The sequence below is a fragment of the Chanos chanos genome, chromosome 1, assembly GCF_902362185.1.
Source record: "Chanos chanos chromosome 1, fChaCha1.1, whole genome shotgun sequence".
Classification (NCBI taxonomy): domain Eukaryota; kingdom Metazoa; phylum Chordata; class Actinopteri; order Gonorynchiformes; family Chanidae; genus Chanos; species Chanos chanos.
This window is the reverse complement of record NC_044495.1, coordinates 7,293,213-7,314,704: the sequence shown is the minus strand read 5'-3', so window position 1 is coordinate 7,314,704 and position 21,492 is coordinate 7,293,213. Positions and strand designations below refer to the sequence as shown.

At 38.9% G+C, this 21,492-nt stretch overlaps 3 protein-coding genes across 4 annotated transcripts; all 3 read left to right on the top strand.

Moving 5' to 3' along the window:
* Nucleotides 1-1,020: 1,020 nt before the first annotated feature.
* On the top strand, nt 1,021-4,206 carry eapp (e2f-associated phosphoprotein). The gene is made up of 6 exons (XM_030783653.1): nt 1,021-1,116; nt 1,313-1,494; nt 1,772-1,879; nt 2,578-2,692; nt 2,796-2,924; nt 3,534-4,206. The coding sequence occupies exons 1-6, from the start codon at nt 1,046-1,048 to the stop codon at nt 3,829-3,831; spliced, it is 903 nt and encodes a 300-aa protein (XP_030639513.1). The 5' UTR covers nt 1,021-1,045; the 3' UTR covers nt 3,832-4,206.
* A 960-nt stretch (nt 4,207-5,166) lies between these two features.
* sptssa (serine palmitoyltransferase, small subunit A) lies at nt 5,167-7,466 on the top strand. The gene is made up of 2 exons (XM_030779935.1): nt 5,167-5,291; nt 7,230-7,466. Exons 1-2 carry the CDS (start codon nt 5,189-5,191, stop codon nt 7,331-7,333), a joined length of 207 nt encoding a protein of 68 aa, XP_030635795.1. The 5' UTR covers nt 5,167-5,188; the 3' UTR covers nt 7,334-7,466.
* Nucleotides 7,467-11,265: 3,799 nt separating this feature from the next.
* Nucleotides 11,266-19,159, top strand: egln3 (egl-9 family hypoxia-inducible factor 3). Of its 2 annotated transcripts, none has more exons than XM_030771955.1 (5): nt 11,266-11,915; nt 15,728-15,847; nt 16,340-16,476; nt 17,080-17,153; nt 17,282-19,159. In XM_030771955.1, the coding sequence occupies exons 1-5, from the start codon at nt 11,337-11,339 to the stop codon at nt 17,308-17,310; spliced, it is 939 nt and encodes a 312-aa protein (XP_030627815.1). In that variant the 5' UTR covers nt 11,266-11,336; the 3' UTR covers nt 17,311-19,159. The 2 variants fall into 2 exon arrangements, with proteins under 2 accessions (XP_030627815.1, XP_030627823.1); XM_030771963.1 differs by lacking the exon at nt 11,266-11,915 and adding an exon at nt 12,611-13,324.
* Nucleotides 19,160-21,492: the final 2,333 nt, after the last annotated feature.

The following is a 21,492-nucleotide window of genomic DNA, read 5'->3' as shown; positions in this document are numbered from 1 at the left end:
TGCTTCATTATATTTGCCTTAAAATGTAGATGAATCAGATATTGTTTTAAGAAAATAAGATTATCAATGGATACATTTGTTTTGTTCTTCCCCGGACTTTTTTTTTTTTGAAGTGCACTGTACATGAATGTTTTGTTTTTCACTCTCTGTGACCAAAGCTTCCATTTGTTGGGATGGAGGAGTGCTGATACAAACGGTAATAATGACAATGAAAATAACAGAAATAAACAACACTGTTTACCGTATCTGAACAGGTCGTCTTCGGTTTAATTTAAGCAAATGGAGCTCACAGAGAACCGAGAGAGATTTTTTCGACTGAAGTTCGACTTAGTAGTTTCATTGTCACACCGCTACTTTTTTTCAGTTTTCATCTTTAAACCACCAATGAACAATACAGGGTACTTCTACACAAAAGGTGATTTCCCATCTGACAAAAGGTTCCACTTTTACAAGATGAAATTTATCTTTCAACATGTTTGAATTGGAAGTGAGCAGTTTAAATAGGGGAACCTTGCTAGTTTGTTACAGTAACGGTTCTGACATGTATGATTACAAGTGAACTTCGTAAGATCAGAATTATGTTTTAAATGTTTTCAACAAATAAGTGACATGGAAAACCACTCTGTAAGGAAAATTACAGGTTGAAGTGATTGAAGTAAGTTAAAAAGTTATGATCTGACCATCAACTAATCTGGTCTGTGATGAGTGGGGAATCTATAGACATTTCATGAATTTGTCATTTAACCAAGCGTAACTTTGTTGCTGTAAAGAGGTAAATGATCAAATCTGGTGAAAAGCGACGTGTGATGACGTGCGAGCGTTTATCACGAGATCATTTAAAGCTTAAGAAGGGTTATTTTACAGCACGGCCTACTTTTGTCTCCCTGCGGTCCTAATGAAATTCTAAACGACTTTTATTATGAAGCCTCCCACTTTAAGTCATGACCCGGATATAGTTTCCATTTTCCTGTCGCGGAGAGGGAAGTGGAGGGCCATCGACTCAGAGAGATCTCTATTTAAGTTAGTTTGTTCTTATAAAGATACAATGAATCGAAAAGATGAATATGATTCTTATGAGATTGAGGAACCAAGCGATGAAGAGAGAGCTGAAAGCAGGTACATAAACACTCTACATAAAACCGTTGTTTCTACGCTACTGCATCACTGCTTCATGGATGATGTAAACATAGCGTGGGTGCGCTGAAGAGGTCGTCTTCGGTCTGTCACATGTTGTTATTTGCCATTTACACACGTCATGCATGATGTTAATAGAAACAGTTCAATGTCTTTATTGTTGATGCATGTTTCGTAGCTCCGAGGATGAACTGGACATACTCCTTCACGGAACCCCTGATCAGAAGAGAAAACTCATCCGAGAATACCTCACAGGGGAGAGTGAGTCGTCCAGCGGAGATGAATTTGAAAAGGAGATGGAGGCAGAGCTGAACTCCACTATGAAAACAATGGAATGCTCTTGGGCGCCTTTATCGCAAGGTTCACGAGCTTTTTTTACAGTAGAAATTTAATGTTACAATACAACTGGTTTCTTTTGCTGATTTAACCTCTTTGTCTTGCAACACATGTACGCAAATGTCTCTAAAAATGCACCATAATTCTGTTCAAATCCTTACGAGCCGTCGCGAGAAACGCTGAGTTGACAAAGAACATTCTGAAATGTCAACAGTAAAACTAAACGCTGCAGTGAAAGGTCCAACTACTCCCTGGGTCAATGATCGTGCGAGGTCTTAAGCTTTCTTATCTTATTTTAAAGGGGGAACTTCTGGAGTCGGCGACAGCACTGCAGCGACTGCCTCACGTCAGCCTCAGCAGTATGACAGCATTTACTTTGACTCGGACTCAGACGAGGAAAACAACGCAGGTAAGAGTCGTAACTCGCAAACCTGACAAAGCAAAAGTTACGACGCTCAGAGGAGATGGATAGGTATTGAGCTGGGAAATCGAGGCAGACGTTTCTGAATGGAGCTGATTTACTCCCTTACCGTACGGTTTCTCACGAGAATTTACGCTGAAACTGCTTTTGTGACAGCTTCATTTACATTAAATTGTTTGGCAGACGCTCTCGTGTAAAACAGTTACAAAAGATCTCAGAAAATATGCTTAAATCACCATGTCTCTGTAAGCAAAACTAGTGCCAAAAAGCATTCCAAAGACTTTGTATGGTTTTAGTGCTTTATTGAGTGAATGTTTTTTTCCCAGACAAGTGCAAAGGGTTAGTCTGTGCAGTGTTATTAAGGGACTACTATAATGTGAGAGCCTTGGTCTAGTGCAATACATTTAGTAGTTAAAAGGTCAGACAGAAGTGAAAGAGATGAATCTTGAGGTGTTTCTTTTTTTTAAAAAAAAAAAAAAACATGTTCAGTGGGTCTGAGCACCAGATGGAGAGAGGCGACTCGTTCCAACGTTCTAGGATCCGGGTGTGAAAAGATTCGAGATTGAGCCAGTCGGTACCGCTAGACGTCTTAATGCTGCACGTGTGGGCGGGGGCGTCCTGGGAGCAGTTCGGGAACTCGACTGATGTTGTGGGGTTTTTTTGTCGACTTTGTTTGTCTGCTCCAGGCTGCTCCCAGAGTCAGAAGAGGAAACTGCGCTGTGTACTCAGTAACGATGAATTACTGTACGACCCCGACGAAGACGACCGGGACCAGGCATGGGTGGACGCCAAAAGAAAACAGTGCGTGTTTTTTCATAAGAGACGACACGATTTTGTCATGACAGAGCAACTACGTTTTTATTTATTTATTTATTTTTACTGTATACTTGTCGTGCTGTTGCAGGTACAGAAGCAATCGGAGAAGGCCTGGCACTGCTGCAAACAGAAGAAGCACCTCTCAGGCTCTCCCAAACAGTGACGCCGTCCTCAACTGCCCTGCGTGTATGACCACTCTTTGTTTGGACTGTCAGAGGTGAGGTGTTTGTGTCTGTGCATTGTACTGTGACCGCTCTGTTTCTGGTTGTCTTCCTAATGAGCTTTATGGTGGCTCAGTGGTTAGCACTGTTCGCTCGCAGCGAGAAGACCCATGGCTGGGTTCAAATCTCGGCCGTCTGTGTGGGTTTCTGGGTGCTCCGGTTCCCGCCCACGCTCTGGTTTCCTCCCACTATCAAAGACATGTATGCCAGGATTAATACTCCTGTCCCTGACCTTGGCCGAGGTTCCTTGTGTGTGTGTGTGTGTGTGTGTGTGTGTGTGTGTTTGTGTGTGCTCTCACCGCTCTAGTGTGTGTGTGTGTGTGTATGAGTTAAATGCAGAGGCTGTATTTCACTGCTCACTGCTCTAGTGTGTGTGACCAGTAAAGAACTTTTTCTTCTTCTACTTCTAATGCTTCACGTGGCTTACTGTTGTTTGTTAGCTACAACCTAATCGTTTGGATTTTGATCCACTTGTTGATATAATAAAGTATTCTTAAGCCACAGTCATAGATTTGATGACATAGTTTTATGTGATAATGAAAAGGTCTTAATATATGTGGTTTTGGTATCAGGTTAATAAGTATCCATATCATGTTTATCCACAGACATGAAAAATATCGAACGCAGTACAGAGCAATGTTTGTCATGAACTGCACGGTCAAAAAAGAGGAAATTCTGAGGTATAAAAAGAACAACAACAAAAAACAGAAGAATCGACACAAGAGGAAAGGTCATCAGGACTCCGGTTCCACAGAGATGGATGTGACAGCCTCAGGGCCTGCTGGTATGGATGAAGAGGAGACATATCACCCAGTCCAGTGTACAGAGTGCTCCACAGAAGTGGCCGTATACGACAAAGATGAAGTGTACCATTTCTTTAACATTTTAGCAAGTCACAGCTAAAGTCCTGAGGATTTTTAGGAGTCCTGAATTGTCTTTTTTGCTTTTCCAAGGTGTCCACGTTTTACTCATGACCTTGAAAAATCCCACTTAAAAGCCTTGTGTAAGATATTGGACTGGCAGAGGACTTTTTTTTTGTTTGTTTGTTTTCTTTTGCAATGTTAGAGGAAGAATGTCTGAACCATTCCTACAGCATTTTTCCACTGAGACATTCACAGTACAATAAATGCAGATTTACTCATGCTGTCCTTTGGTTCACTATATTAAATGCATACTAACAGGTCTCCTCCCCATGAAAGACAGAAATGTTTAAACTCATTTTGTTGAGCATTTATACTTAAAGTGAAGCTGTACAGCACATGGACATTTATTTTGCCTATTCTGAGAAGCATGGATTGTGTTCTGCTTCTTAAAATAGTATTTTTTTTTTTTTAATTTTATAGTATAAATAAATACGGTGACTTGCGTTGCATTGTCCACTCTTTTATTATTTGGGATTTTGTTTTGGATTTGTTTGAATTTTGTCTGGATACAGTTAGCAGTGTCCAGATTTAAACTGTGTTTAATTACCAATCCAAGTGTTTCAGATGACTTTGGGGTTGATGTTTTTCACTTTGGAATATAGATGTGTCCCATGAATATGGGCCAAATAAAGAAACTTAAAATAATTGACTATATCCTAGTCAAGTATCCTAGTTTTATTTTAATCTTAATCTGATGAGAAAATGTTTATTAAAATTTTAATCCCAGGTGTTGTATTGTTGTCTGTGCTACTGTATGTCTCCACCCTGTTTAAGGTACACAGAAATTTAAATTACTGTTCATTAGTTTCTGATTTCTCTTATTAAATATTTTCATTTATCTCATCTGTAAATGCTTGTAAGCGTTTTTTTTCTGTGTAACTGAGCGATTTTAACCGAGAAAAATCTGTTGTTGTTGTTAGAGATCTGTTGCAATAACAACATACAAAACACATGGAAGGCACACCTCACCTGTTACCGCGATGAATTTACATTGGATGATGCGTGGAAACACCTGATATAACGTCACTGTTACCTGGAGAGTTTTGTGATTTTAATTATGGCGGCAGAAATTGATTATTTACTCACCACGCTTTATGCTTGATAAGTGAATAACTGCTGCTCAGAAACAGAAGAAGCGTCACTGTGCACACAATACTCATCGTAAAGATCCCATAAATATGTAATCATTTTAATAGAATCATGTTTTGACTTCCAGCTTCCTTATTGGGGTCACGAGGGTTTGTGCATGACGTCACGGCCCAATACATCATTCGATAACACTCCGGAAGGGAGCGGGTGAAGTGAGTTCCAGCACAAGACAGGCTCAGCTTGAAGATATGGCGTTTGGAGATGCCTGGAAGCAGATATCTTGGTTTTATTACCAGTATCTTCTTGTGACGGCTTTATACATGTTGGAACCATGGGAGAGAACAGTCTTCAGTATCCTTTCTGAGACAACTCAAGGGTTTTAAAGTACTTGTGGGCTGGATCAAACTAATGCTCACCAACATAAGCTAACGTTAGCCAAAAGGCTAGGCTACCTAGCAAACAACTGTCCTGATAAACGGGGAGTAAATGAACTGAACCAGTGTAATGCTACCTGATTAGAACATATTAACATATTGATGCTTACTGCTTTCATTTCAGTTGTTTGCTTAAAGATGTTTAGTTTACCGAACTGAAAGAAAATATTAACTACAAACCAATGCCGGAGTTGTAGCCTGGTTCGGTTCGTTAACCTTAGCAAGAAAAAAATTCAGCTGACATCTGTCTGTTACCAAGCAAGTTAATCAATACAAAGAATTTCTTATCACACTTTTGGAAGTCGACGTCTAAAATCTATATCTGTTCAACGCGCAATCAGTGACAACTTCCATCCGCAGCCTTAAAGATATGTGTTTATTCAAATCCCGCTATGATTAATAAGCCACGAGTTAAAACCCAGACCGGTAGGTAGCCTATTCCTATTTCTGATCAACTTGTGAAATTCTGCGGGCATGAGAAAGATGTAACATTGTGCTAGAATACAGCGGTGCATGGCAGGGTTTAGTCCTTATATGTCTTAGGCCCGTCTGAACCGCTACAAGAGCCGAGCCCTTTTTCGTCAACAGTACAACACCTTGTACCTGAAAGTGCGGTTTTCTTGATCTGTACTGCTACAGCAAATTGGTCCAGGATTTTTTTTAACAGTCTGTGAGCTAAACTTTGGCCCGGCAGCTTAGTGGAAAGTGAAATTTGCAGCGGAAGTCGAATATATTGTTATCTTGCAGTGATTCATAAGGACATAGTAGTTTGTTTGCCAAAATCCAGGTTGACCTCACCTGTAGCCTTTCCTTTGCATCCTTTTGGTCTATCTGAAAAGGCAGCTGTATGTATTCTCTTGAGTGACTAGGCCTAACAGAAACATAGATAGAATTGCCTAGTTTCAGTGATGATTGGATTTCTGGTTGGGTTACTTCAAGAACACATTTGAGAGTTTTAAAGTTTTTTTTTTTTAATTATTTGTCTTGGCATTTTGATTTATTTGGTCTAGTTTCTAGCATGGGTTTCTAATTGTTAAAATCAACCGGAGAAAACCCCTCAAATCCGTGACAGCATGTATCCATGTAAGCATGATATTTATAAATTGTTGAACTTGTCTTTTCAGTAAATTAACCAACCATGTTTTTGTCCCTAAAAACCTCTTTCTTCTTCAAAGCTGTCAGTGGTGTCTTGGTAGCCTCTGTGATCAGTGCTCTCTGTGTTCATTGGTATGATTTGGAGTGTCAGTCTTATTTAGACAGGGTCTCAGCAGGGTCTTAACCGGTTCCATCACTTAATTATTATTATCTTGATCTTCCACCAAGAGATATTCGAAGGCCGGTTTTCTTTCAGCCATTCTCTGGTCTGTGACTTTCCACAGCATTGCAAAGCACTTTTCTTTTAGGGAAATTACTTGAGCCAGTTTAAGAGTGACATGTAAAATGCTGATTTGTTCTAATTCCAATCCTGATTCTTTAGAACTGTTTTTTCTTCCACAATAACAAAACGTGAACATTTTTGAAGAGAGATGGTACTTTATGTGTAATCGAAAATACAGCTTAGATTTTGTCGGTGTGTTCACTGGCTAAATTTTTAAAATTTCGCTCACGACTCAAAAGTGTGTCACAAACATGGATTACGAACACAACAGCCACAATCCGTCGATTCCTGCAGTTATCTGGTTTAATGGACAGTGAATTGAGTTTAATGCTGATATTTTTATTTCTGTTTTCAACCACTGCCTATGTGACCCTGTGCATATGTATGCAAGTCTGAGGGGTAAAATCAGCTGAACATGATGGTTGATCCTCCTCACTGTTCCCACCCAAATGCATAGTTTCCTTAACAGGCTGTCAGATTCTCTCCTCATCTCTGTGGCAGGAATGGCGGTCTACACTGGTTATGTCTTTATGCCTCAGCATATCATGGCTATTTTGCACTACTTTGAAGTGGTCCAGTGACACCCGTGGCCAGTTTGTAAAGGATGCCCGTGGCTTCCCCCTGGTGGCCGGAGAGTGGAATGCGTTTCCAAGTATTGTTGATGCTTACGATGGCTGGAAACATGGACAGTACACAAGAACTGAGGGGGGAGGGGGAGGGGAAGGGGGGGGGGGGCTGTGGAGGAGTGCCGAAAGGACGAAACAGATCATCGAGAAATGTACTCCACTGTTCTCTTACAAGATTAGCCTGCGCAGAAGAGTGTAAAAAAACAAAAAACCCCTTGTTGTATCTGTGACTTTAAAGCACAGTGTTTGTCATTGTATCTTGTTTATTTTTAAACTAAGATTTTTATAATTCTGTCATTTCCTTTTGCTGCAGTTTATTCAGATGGCAGATATTTTTTGACATAAATGTGTATATTGTATACATATTTGTAAAGTTTTATAGTGACTTGTGTTCGCCGGGAGAAGTAATGCTTTGATTTTGCTGCCGTGGAGAAACTAAGTAGAAGAACTGTGTTTTGTGACATCACTGGAAGTCAGTTTCTGATTCTCACTCTATAAAAGATGTACAGCATTCCTAGTGCATTAAACCTCTTGAATGTTATTTTTCCAAACTAAAATGTCTCTCAGGTGATAACAACATGAACCCACGGTCTTTGTGTTTGAAAAGTACTCTAATAATATAATAAATACCTTTATATCTTCATATTGTTTATGTTGAACCCACTTTTTTTTTGCTCCAGAAACAGCACAGTGTGTGACTTAAAGAGCAATACAAAAAGGACAGGAAGTAAGACATTAGCTGGCTGGCTCTGATCATTTTTTTGCCAAGTTTATATGCTGACAGTATTTTTACAGTTAGTTTTAATATCAGTGCAACTCTCAGTGTATATTCAGTTCAAGACTTAAGTTTATAGGACAATTAAGTTTCACTTTTCATCTGTAAATCAAAACGTGGTGATAAAGAGTGTTCTGCAGTTTAGTTCAGAAACTGCTATTCGCAAATCAGCATATTACCCATCTCGGACCCTCAGTAGATTTAAACATACTGTAGTAATATAACTTTTGTTTTTTTAACTTTTGTATTAGAATGACTTTTGCTCAAAGAGTGTCCAGATGGCACCGGTCTGACTGTGATGTGCATTTAACACCATTCTAAAATAGAACTTTCCTCTGCACTGCTTTTGACAATTTGAAAAGCTTGATGTCACAGTAGCATGTCCTTAAGCAGTGGACCATACCATGTTATTACCGATTTACTAAGTTATTAAGAATCGAGACAGCCTATTTTCTTAATATATTTGAATGCCAGCCGCCTCCATAACGTTGATAAATACAAATTTCCTAAAGAAGTAAAATGATTGCCAATTATTTTCTGTAGTATTCAACTGGTACTTACACTTTCCCTCATGTTAAAAAATATCAATTAACATGGGAAGGCTCCCGCAGCAGACATCTTATTATTGTGATTAGATGACAGACTCATGTGTGGAATCCATAAGATCATTACCTCATTGTCATGGCAATGGAACATTAGCAATTACATTTGGTTGTGAGCTCTTACACCTTAAACATCATCAAAAACAATTATGGAGTTATGTGGTATCCATGACGAACAGTCATTTCAAATACTTTTTTTTTCTCAACATGGAAAGGCTAAAACAAATGAGCTACAAACTGTGTATGAAATATGGATTCATCTTATGTTTGTCTTTCAACTCAAAATATTAATTTAAAGGGCATAGGTGGTGGTGGAGGAGCTCATCGGCAAAAACAATAATGTCACTCAGAACTCATTGGCAAGTGATTTTTATAGGCATGTCTAAATGTGTAGTTGCATTTACATGTGTGGGCATAGCATCTGGGGAGATATTTAACTATCAATCAAAGGATGATGGGCGGGTCCAAATGGAACAACCAGTGACAACTAGCTTTCATAATCAACATATTGGCGTTGGATCAGAATGAAAATAGCAGCTGGTTACTTTTTAACCTACAGGATGAGGATGTTCTCACGTACACACGCAAGGGTTGCCTGGAGTTTGTACCTCTGATGCAGAGCAAATAGAATGTTCTGCCAACACTATAATTATAATAGACTCCAATGGGACTGGGGCTTATTAGGTTCAGCTGTTTAGGAAGGTGTTGGTGTATAGCCCCTGCTTACCTTCTACGTCTTAGTAGCCAGCCCATAACGTAATAAGGTGGACAAGTGAGAACAGATGTATCTGCTTATTTTCTGCTTAGTTAAGAGACTTCAGTGCATTTTACGCAAGGTAACGAAAAGGTCTGTGGAGTTGTGAGGATCCATTTTTGTTGTTAAGAAACAAAAAGAAAGAAAGAAAGAAAGAAAGAAAGAAAGAAAGAATAAAAAAGACTTGTCAATTCTTAAAATATTTTTTTTATCATTTGTGTGATTAATATTTAAACTTACGCTTCAGTTCTAAATGTTTTGAAAGTGTTAACATGCCAAATAAAATCAACAGAGGGATGTGCTCCATAGGACTACTTGCTAAGATATCACAGTTACAAATGACTAGTTTACACTCCAGTCTTTATTCAGGAATAATTAGACATGTGGGCCTAAATTTATGACTGAATGTCTATAATGGTTCTAAAGTGATGAGAATACACAAAAATTCTGAATGTCAAAGGCTAAAAATGTTTGGCTTATCACATAAGACCACATGTACAAGCATTCAAAAGTAACTTACGGAGCTGCCAAATCACAGCTTGGTTTCCGTATCCACCGTGCTGCGTTCGTGAGGTGAGTCACGGAGGCCTGTGTGATACATGCTGGATGTACTATCTACATAAAATTCGAACGAGGCTTGATTAAAATAACGATGGATCCGGTGGAAAACTCAAAAAAGTGTTAATCACTGAGATCTGATCGAATAAAATCTATAATTAAGCTTGACTCCTTTTTTTTTTCGCAACAGCCCCGAAATCGATTGACACCAGCAGGTGCAGTGTCCGTCTTCAGTATTACCCAAACAGGCATTACATGGATTTGAGCTTTCTTTGACACGTGAAATAACTGTTATCGGCTTGCTATATCAAGTGGCAGCTGCCTTGCATGGACTAGCTAACCTCTGAGTGTTTGTATCTAGAGGGACATTTGGTTAGATTACTAGAATTACTCCTCTTTTTAGAAATCAGTAGCACTTATTTCAAATAAAAAGGATCCCCATCAAATGCGTAGCTTTCGGAAACGCAGATAAGACACTTTTAGTGAGTCAGTTTAAGTCATCTGTTTCTTAATGTGTCTTTAAATCAGAAATTGCATAATGCAATGACTATGACTGAACAATGACCTCCGTATGCCACCAAATAACAACTATACAGGAATTCAGACAGTGTAGTGTGACTCATTGCTTTCTAGTCACTTATGCGATGCAGAATTCATCATCCTGACTACAATCATTTACTCAAATGGAAAACTGTATGTTTGAGGATGTCTTAAATTCATATTCATTAGATAAATAAGCTTTGTACACAGCTATTTCAGATAATGCTGGTGGTCAGTGAATGAACGTATGCATAAATCTGCTGTGTCACACATAAGTGATCAGTTATTCACACACTTTAAAGAGGACTTTGTCAATACCTAAGAGGCATAACTGATGGCACTTAAATTACAAACATTTCTCTAATCAGACACTAACAAAATTATATGAGCCGAGAGGTGCAAGGCGCCCTTCCTATGGCATTTTTGATCGAGTCAGTAGTTTCTATTCAATTAATTTAATCGAGTCTATTCTTTAATGACGAAATACATGCCAGTTCACAATTTCCAAACCAGCGGTCTACCACGAATTAAGATTTTTGCTCTGTGCAATTTCTGCAGTAGTCGGAAGAAACCCGACTCTTTGAGCGCGCGAAAAGCGCAAGCTCGAGGATTGTGCGAGCGCGCGCACCATATGTCAGTCAGCAGAAGCATGGCTGAGTTCACGTAGTACAGGCGAAGCGCACATTAGTGGGGTATGATAACAAGCGTACTGGTTTCCTTCATCACCAAATGGCAGAATATCAAGCAACGTACACTGCTGTGTCAGAAGAACAGTCTGGTTTGGTGAAAAATGATTCTGTGCAAATAGTGAGAGATGAGTCAAGGGGAGAGGATACGAGAACAGAGCAGCACAGGTGTTGGGAAGTGGTCACCTCAACCGGCGAGAGAAGTGGTATTCAGGACACGGAGAGTGGAGTTTTGCCTCCTGAGCTTAGAAAGCCCCGAAGTAACCGGCCAAAATCTAAAGACCACAAACGCCTCAACACTCACAAATTAGTCCTGCAGTATATAGTACCATGTATGAATTCATACGGTCTTTGTATAGTGAACAATTTCTTAGGAAACAAAATTGGAGACCGAATTCTGCAAGAAGTGAGAAACATTCACCAGGGTGGGAAAATGCAGGACGGAGAGTTAGCTTGTCAGAAACTAGGAAAAAGCAAGTCTATTAGGGGTGATAAAATAGCTTGGGTAGAAGGTAACGAATCCGGCTGTGAAAATATTGGCTTTCTTTTGACAAGAATGGACAAACTAATCACGTACGCCGATGGAAGATTGGGGAAGTACAAAATACGTGGGAGGCACAAGGTCAGTAATTTCTTTGTAGTTGTGTGTTACCAGATTAAATGTTCATTGTTTTGAGACTTAATTACAGAGAGACTTTGCTATATAAAGTACAGACGGCTGTTTCGTGCATGTCGCAGTTCCGAGGGTAAAAAGCTTTCTATGCAATGAATTTTCAAGTTGGACAGTTATGTTTTCCTTACTCTTGTGCTGCACATCAGTCTCTAAAAACTGCCAGAAATATATGTACATTAAAGATTTTCTGTAATTTAAATCTTTATAAAATCTTTCGGTTTGCCCTAAATACCGTGCTCAAAAGTTGTTTATTATGAAACAATTCTGTTCTGAACTAATGGAAGCAGATCGCTCATTGGCTCAGTGCCTCGCTCATGTTTACGCTGCGCGGACGTGCAGCAAGAGCTACATGCGGCCGCAGGAATCCTCAATGGCGGTGGGCACGCCTAATTTGGGCATACAGATGATTATTTCTCATGCTATGGTTCAGCATCTATGAAGCACAGACGTGGTCGTTTGAGTCCGAGACCCGCTTTGACAGACAGTGCTTTTAAACGTGAACTTTGGAGTATATTAGCTTCACAAAAAGCTATTCAAGTTCAGAGCTGTATAACACACAAATACACTTGAACATTTTATCAGATGAATGTCTATTGGTTAGTTAATGGGTAGTATTGGGGAGACCAATGTTTTGGAAACACGGAGCAATAAATTCTTGACAAACGCGCGCGGACTAGTCTTCCAACGTTCGACAATAACCCCACAATGAATCAGTCATAGTAAAACTCCGCCCTTTGGGCGCTACAGCAAAATCTGCACGTTCCACATTGCTTGCAGGTGTGTTTATCTGGTAGTGGCCATGCGGTATTGCTGTCAGGAAGGGGGCGAAGCAACTGTACTTAATATCAGATATAATCTATTATCAAGTTAAGTTATTTCGCCTCTCGCCGTGGTCTTACCTCTCATTCTACCATTTGAATAGTATATGACCGACACACTGTGTATGACAGTTGTTTTTCTCTTCTGTAATTCAGTGGATTCACTAAGCTTGGGACGAAATGCCTTTTCATCAGCATTTAATCGACCTAAAGTTGGAACAGCTTGCGCTGGATCAAGTCGTTCCTTCTCTGTTAGATAAAGGCTTTTTTTACGTGGATAATTTCCTTGGTGAACTTGTTGGACAGTTAGTTTTGGACCAAGTGAAAGATATGCATCATTCTGGTCTCTTAAACGACGGGCAACTTGCTGGTCGGCTTTCAGGGGTATCCAAAAGACATATAAGGGGTGACAAGATAACCTGGGTCTGTGGTACGGAGAGGGGCACAGAGGCTGTCAACTTCCTTTTGACATTGGTTGACAAATTGATTTCATTATGTATCGGGCGACTCGGCAAAAGTGTCATCCGAGAGCGGTCAAAGGTAAGCGTTTAGTTTTACTCCACGACTCTGTCTGTACACAGTGAATGTGTAATGTAAGTGAAACCAATACGTCCATTTTTAACCTTTTAACATTTTCAGTAAATGTTTTGTGGGTATACGACTAAACTATGTCAAAATAAAGACATTAAGGAGCTGTATCGGGCTGTCCACAAAAAGTGACTCATTTCATATGCACGTTTATGCAAAGAGAAACCGTACGTCACTCTCTTTATTGCATAGCTTCATGTATAAAAGTTACGTGTTACTTCTGCTTATGTACGGTAGCATCACTTTGTGCTTTTGTATCATCTAAGTGATACAATTTTATTTAATTTACTGAGTCCTGTTTGTCGTGTTGTGATAGGGTAGGTGGTGAACTCCACATTTGGGGTGTTAGTCCAAGCTCGTGAAAGAAAACCTCACGAGTTGTACGTGACTCCTCTCACTACACAGGGCAGCATGTACTCAACAGGAAATCCAGAAGTAGGAGGAAGTGGGACAGTTTCAGCTGTTTTGGCCTCAAGTGCTTTTGTATCACTCCTTACTCAAAGCTATAGTTCTCTTTCAGATAAGATAAGACAAATTATAACTTTGTCTGCAGCTTAATGTGCCAGAGATAATGAACCTTTGAATGTTTGGTCTACTTTTTAGGGTCTGTATCTAAATATAGGTGGAAAATAGTATCCCGTGGTACTTTGGTTGAGTTTAGAAAATGATTTGGTAAACTTACTCAAAAGTGCAGAACTTCTTTGAAAGTTCTTAAGATGGTTGGTAAATGCTTAGTTTTGTTTGGTTAAATGTGTCAGTTAGTGGTTTGTCATTTTCTTGAGGAAAGCAGGACCTGCTAATCTGAAAGGATTTGTAATGAAGCTGAGAATGAGTGGATTGTAATGTTTCTTGGGGTTGGTTTTTTATGGCCTTGCTGTTTGACCCCGCTGTGGTCTTCAGAGGCTGCTGAGCTGCACTGTTCTCAGCCAGCCTCACTTCTCACGCTCAACACGTAGCTCTGTCATTAAACCTTCACTGCCCTGGCATGGCTCCAGCCCTCTGCTACGTACATACGTGCGCGCACACGCGCACACACACACACACACACACACACACAGACACAACCACAGACCCTACACGAACACACACACAGACACACATGTATACGCACACACCCGCATGCACACACGTGCGTACACACGCATTTCCCCTCCTTGCTCTGCCTCCCTCTCTCTCCCTCTCTCTCTCCCTCTCTCTCCCTCTCTCTCTCTCTCTCTCTCTCTCCCTCTCTCTCTCTCTCTCTCTCTCTCTCTCTTTGTGTGTTTACATTCAGCTCTGGCTGCAACCTGCGTAAGAACCCTCATAGTGACAACATTACCATGATAAATCTCTTCTGAGGAAATGTAAACAAAAACACAGCTGAATAGCTGGCCTAGAGCCGCTGTCCACTGAGCGTAGGCCGTGAGCAGACAGGTTGATTTACAAAGATTCTGATGTAAAATGCAGGGATGTAAAGCAAAAGATTTTGTCGAGCTGTCCTGCACCTGGTGTGGTACAATAACACCAGTGTTGATATCAGAACCTTTTGAAGTAACATGATACTTTTTGAGGATATGGTGAGAGTTTTGTTTTTTTGGGTTTTTTTTTTTTAAGTATTTTAAAATATTTGAAAATAGTTAAGTGTTCATAAAATTCTAAAGACATTCTCAGAGTATAGAGAAAAATAACAGCATTTGTTTGGATAAATTTATTTCAATGAAATGTGTGGTAAGGCAATTTGCAGAAATTGCCTTCAGTGTCCAGAAACGGAAAAATAGGTTTCAAAGGTTGAAGAGCCCTTACTCATTCTCAGAGACGCCCTGTTTCCTGTTTCAGCTGATAATTTGGAATGTTGCGTTTGTGCTAGTTTGGAAGCCGGCCATGTTCTTGAAAAGCCAGAGCATATCTAAGATTTTTCTTTAATCTTTGTCATTCTGATTCTAAAGTTTCTATGAGGAAAAAAAAAACCATTTTAAATTTCTTGAACTTTTGAGCGAGTGGATTTTTAACACTGGAATTATATTCATGATGAAAATGTGAAAATATGATATTTGTCGGCCAGATGAAGCATCTGACTGTATAATGTTTGCACACAGTGGCATTCTTAATGTTTTTCTGATGTCAACCTGAAAGTGCCTATAACATATATTTCCCTGCTTGCTCAAATTTAGGCCTAATGTCACACCAGAATAGTTCAACGTAATCTTATAGTTGTTTTGTTACTTTTTTTTAGGAGGTAACAGTACATTGGTTCGAGAATAAGCATAAAATAATTAATACTTCGGGGTCTGTGGGGTTCACCTGTATACAAACATGTGTTGAATGAATTACCCTAAAAGGGGGTTATCATTTTTTTTTTATGTTTTTCTTTTTCAGGCGATGGTGGCTTGTTACCCTGGAAACGGAGCCGGGTATGTGAAGCATGTGGATAATCCTAACGGAGACGGCCGCTGTGTCACGTGTATCTATTACCTGAACAAGAACTGGAATGCCAAGGTGACTAACATTAGTTCCAGGTCTTCTTTGCTTTCACTTTCTTGTTTTTCTTTTTCATCTTTGAATTCTTGTGCAACCACACGAATAGCCTCTGTGTAATAAAAAAAAAAAATTAGTGAGTTATTCATTTTCACACTGCAATTGTAGTGCGTTATTTATCACCATGTGTTGTGACTGGAGTCAGAACAAAGTCTAAAATGGATTGTAACATGGCTGAACGTTGAGTCACATGAATATTTACGACACTTGTCATTAATTCGGTTTCAGTCATTCAGTGTAAACTGGCCCAGTCAGAACTTGTGATGGTTATTATCAAAAATAACAGCATTCCATGTTCTTTAGTTCTTATTAATTGGGTTATTCTGAAACCCCATACATGTGAACAGTATCCCCTGTTGTTTATGTGTATGCATTGTCTGTTGACGAGGAAAAATCTCTGCGTTAATCGTAATGTCTTGTGTAAACAAACAATACCACTTTCACCTATCACAGGAGCATGGTGGAATTCTACGGATATTTCCGGAAGGCAAGTCATACGTCGCTGACATTGAGCCCCTCTTTGACCGCCTGCTCCTGTTCTGGTCAGACCGCAGGAACCCTCATGAAGTACAGCCGTCATATGCTACAAGGTGTGTGTGTGTGTGTATGTGTCTCCAAATGTGTGTGTGAGAGTGTGTGGGAGTGTTCTCAGGAAATACAGTGTTTACTATTCATTGCCAGCGTTACAAAGAATCAGTGAATCACACACTTAGATGGAGTATTTTCGGATGTTTGTATGTGTGTGCGAATATGTAACAGGTGGGACTAATTGGCTGGAGGAACGAGTAAAAACGGATCATCCACTAGAGACTAACATTAAAGAACATTAAGTCAACAGTCTGGCCCGTGGCAAGATATTTAACCCCGAGGTTGCCGTGGGGACGCATGACTCGTGACTTAAAGAGCAATAACTGAAAAGCCTGCCAGCTTTAAGAATAAGTGCGAAATGATAAAAGTCAATAACTATAAAAGTGAATGATGAAAACACGCATTGCCACAATGTAAGAGTCTACAGAATTCAAAGCAATTCTTCATTTAGTATTCAGGTAGGATTAAAGGTCTCTTTAGCCTGTTTTGATATTAATAAACCAGTTTGAAACTTTCTTGAAGCACAGCTAGTTCCCAGACAACCTGAGTATTCCTGGCGTCTCTTCACTGCCATTGTGCTGAAACTCCGGCTTTGTGTTTTTCAGGTATGCAATCACTGTGTGGTATTTCGACTCCGAGGAGAGGGCAGAAGCAAAAAGGCGATTTAGAGACTTAACAGGTTGGTGTGAATAAGCGTTACCCACATTTCTTACAGAATATTGTCTTACGTTGATTTGGAGGAATTTTGTGGATGAGGATTGGAAAAAAAAAAATTTTCTTTTTGTGTGTTTTGTTTTTTTTGTTCAGCTTCCACACAGGCGGACACGTCGTCATAACATCTGAGACTTCACTGGGTGACTCTTTAGTTTTGTTTTTGTTTTGTTGTTTTTGTTTTTGCTCGGACTTTTTGTTGCTTTTGACTTCTTTATACCAGAGCACTCATTGTATGGTACCTCTCCTTTTTTCCCCCCCTGTTATAGTAGCTTAGGAATCATTTTTGGTGCATTCACCATTTGAGGTTGTCTTGTCAGTGTATAACAACTGAAGCAACCTTAAAAAAAAAAAAAGAAAAAGAAATGAAAAACAACAAAAAAAGTACTGTAACAGAGAAAAACAGAGTTAAAAACAAAAAACGAAAACAAGATATATGCAGAAAAAGCAGTATGACATATGTTTCTTATATTGGTTGTGCTTTTTCTGCGAGAGTTGGATTTGGGGATTTTACTTTCCTTCTTTTTTTGGTTTGCAAAGGTCTGAAACCGAAAATGGTCAGACATTAAACCTGTCACAATACCATTTCTCTCCATACTGTCTCAGTTTAAAGGCTAATTTACAGCTTTCTTAAAGCATTTTGAAAAAAAAAGTCTTTACAGGCTGATGATAGTCTAATGTGTGTTCATCAAGTATAGTTTCATTGTTTATGCACTATGTATGTGGTTTATTGCTGCTGGACACTTTGGAGGAAAATTGTGATGTGATTCCATTTATTATATCATTATGAATGATATTTCTGAAAGGCGCTTAACTAAAAAAACAAGAAAAAAACAAAAAAACCTTCATATGGTCACAGTTACACTGTGTGTGGGGTTTTTTTGAAGTAATGAAAACAAGATGAAAAAGTTGAGTAAATGTCATAAAAATGATTTATGATGATATTTCTCCTTTTTGATATATCTTTTTTACATCTGGCCTATAACGATTTTGTTTTTTTTTTGTTTTGTTTTGTAATACATATTTTGTCTTATGTGGTCCTTGGCACATGCTGTATTTTTTTTTAAGCATGTCGTTAAAATCCCTCCAGAGGGACATTCATTACACTACATATTGTCACAGTTTCCCTTTTTTTTAAATACTTGAATACGGCCATCAGATTTTATTGAATCAATACAATTTGTTGAACTGTGAATTGCACTAGTAATAGTTATTTTTTTAATCCAAGTGTATGAAGTATTGGGGTGAATTGGATCTCAGACTTATCTTACAGTGCCACTGAGGGAAAAACAAACAAACAAACATAGTAATCATTTATCCCTCTGAAAAGGTGTCATTATCAGTGTTTTTGCACTTAAGCTTGTGATATAAAAAGCTGAAAAATGAACATATTGATCAATGAATTAAACGAATATTGACACTATACTGTTCCCTCTGCCCTTCAAGGCCTTCAAAATCAGTAACACTTGTTAAAGACAGTGGTTATAAAACAGTTCTTAAGACTGTACACGTGTTAGCCATCCAAAATGTCTCAGTCAGTCAGTCAAATGAGAATGAGTCCATTTTAAGTCTTGCTTTTCACGACTGTGTATTTGTCTGGTCTGTATGTCTTTCTTTTTTTCGTGCTTGTTTGTTTGTGTGTGTACCGAGGGGTTATAACATAGCGTTTTGTCGCACTTGTAATTAGCTTGTAGATTTAACGCAGGTGTGTCAAATTAAAATGACACCGTAAGACTAGAAAGCAAATGATTGACACCTGTCAGTTTAAAGAGCTGATGTGACGTCTGTTCTGCTTATACAGTAGGCGTGAAGCTAGATACCAACTGCTGTCTCTGTTAAAAGACAAGATGTCTTCTTTAGCAATCAATATATTATCACTGTATCATTTTAATTAGTGTGGCAGATGCTGAATGTTTTGATATATGGAAAAAGAATGCTATATATTTTCTTCAGTTACAAACCTGTTGATATATATATATATATATATATATATATATATATATATATATATATATATATATGTGTGTGTGTGTGTGTGTGTGTGTGTGTGTATGTATGTATATGAGAGAGAGAGTGTGTGCATCTCTATGACACTGCTTTTGTTGTAACCCCTCAAAATTGCTTTGTTCTTATGGATGGATGGACAGTGTGTGACATATGTCAAAGTGTGTCTGGTGTTAAACACTGATTTGCATTAAGCCAGCTTGCGTGCTGGTCAGGAAAGCTGGTAACATATGCAATGCATACGGAATATTGTGGGGAAAAAAAATGTTATTCGGAAGTTATTTCATAAGGTGGTATGCTTAGTAAAGTTTGAGAATGATCCAAGGTCTCAATTGATTTTGTTATTATTATTGTTTTAACACATACACACACACACACACAGAAATGAGGACGCCGGTATTGTGGAGGGACTATAACAGCATTATTTGAGAATTTTCACTAATTTCTTTTGAAAGATGAAAGGAATGTCAGCTACAAAGAATACCATGACAATAAGACTACTCTCTCTTTTTCCTCAGGAAAACAGAATGTAGTATTTTTTACATGAAGATTCCACTTGGTAGGGAGTATGTTGAAAAAGTGTAAAAGCCTTTTTTTTTCTTTTAAAAAATGCATCAGTAGGCATAGTACCTAATGTCCATGATATGTGTAAAACCCACAAATACATTAACTTTAGAATAGTGGCTCTATAAAATTCTTATAAAATTCTTATATACCTATACAACAAGCCCAATCGTAAAACTTTGGCCGTGTCTGAAATCACTTTGCCAACTTGAGAATAAGACAAAAGAAAACAATCCAAAGTTTAAAAACACAATCATGTGTAAATTAATCTGTGAATTTGGATGCTACTGTACAATAGACCTGACAGCTTTCTCTCAATATTAGAACACACACAAAATATTCCATAACATGTACAGAAGTATCTGAAACTGCTGCACTATAACAAACCAGAGATCATAACAGTCAACTGTGATTATCACTTACATGTCAACTGTGCTTTGAAAGTTTAAATATTAAAAAAACGACTCACTCCTGTACTCATTTGCAAAAAAACCCTACCGCTGACAATTCAGAGATTGAACACTAGGGGTCGCTCTCTCCATGCAGTGGTTTGCCTGGCTTAAGTAAATGGTGTGCGTGGATATAAAACGAGTAATGGGACAAGCTTTAATATATCAAGGGCGTCCTATACATATTTACATATTCCCAGAGAGAGAGAGAGCGAGCGAGAGAAAGAGAGAGAGAAATATAGATGTAGATATGGAATGTGTGGGGCAGCTCATCAGCTGGTTGAATTATGTAGTTATTAAACAGATTTAATCAGACAGCCTGTTTGAATTTGGACATAAAAATTTAAAGCAGAACAAAACCAAAAATGTAAACACTAACAAAATGATTTATATTTTCCCTTTAATTACTGCTGAAATTTCACAGAATAAAGAATAATAAAATAAAATAAAATAAAATAAAATAAAATCAATTCACTGCTGATTTAAAACCAGTTAATACTTCTGGATTCAGGATTTAATGAACGTGATGATCTTTAAAAGACTTCAGAACATTTGAAGTCTGTGTGGGAGAGGCGGTCGGTCTGTCTCATATATTCGCAGGGGCGATGTTCCACCTGTGGGAGACCTAATGAGTTTGGGCTTGTGGTGTATAAACACACACACTCTGATTTCCAATAAGGACAGTCGGGGGAGACGGACAGCTCTGGGTCATTAGGGGCGCTACAGGTTCTCAACTGCCCCCCCCCCCCCCCCCCCCCCCCCACCTTTCCTCTCTCTCTCTCTCTCACCCTCAATCTCTCTCTCTCTCTTTCTCCTGTGATCTATCATTCATGGCCTTCATTTAAAATTGCGTAAAATATTTAAAGTTGGTTGGATTTCTTCAGCGGTCTACGGCTGTGACCTCTCCTCACCGCCTCAAGTCAGAGGAGAGGATGGAAGAGCAGCAGAGAGAGAGCTTGATGAGAGAGAGAGAGAGAGAGGGAGAGAGAGAGAGAGAGAGAGAGAGAGAGAGAGAGAGAGAGAGGACAGAAGGACAGAAAAAAAGAAAAAAATGACACTTATATAGCTTTGAACAAAGACACTGTTGTTGAAAGATATGGGTAAGCCTTGTGCGTGAACTATCCCAGTGGGCTCCCATTTCACTGAATCAGTCAGTCAGTACACACACAATAGTCTAAACACTTTTCATATTCTCATGTCTCATAGCTCTAATACCTGCGCATTCAGATATCAATCCCAGAAGGATGCTGTGAGTACCATGTAGTTAATATAGTGTTTGCATCAAATTAT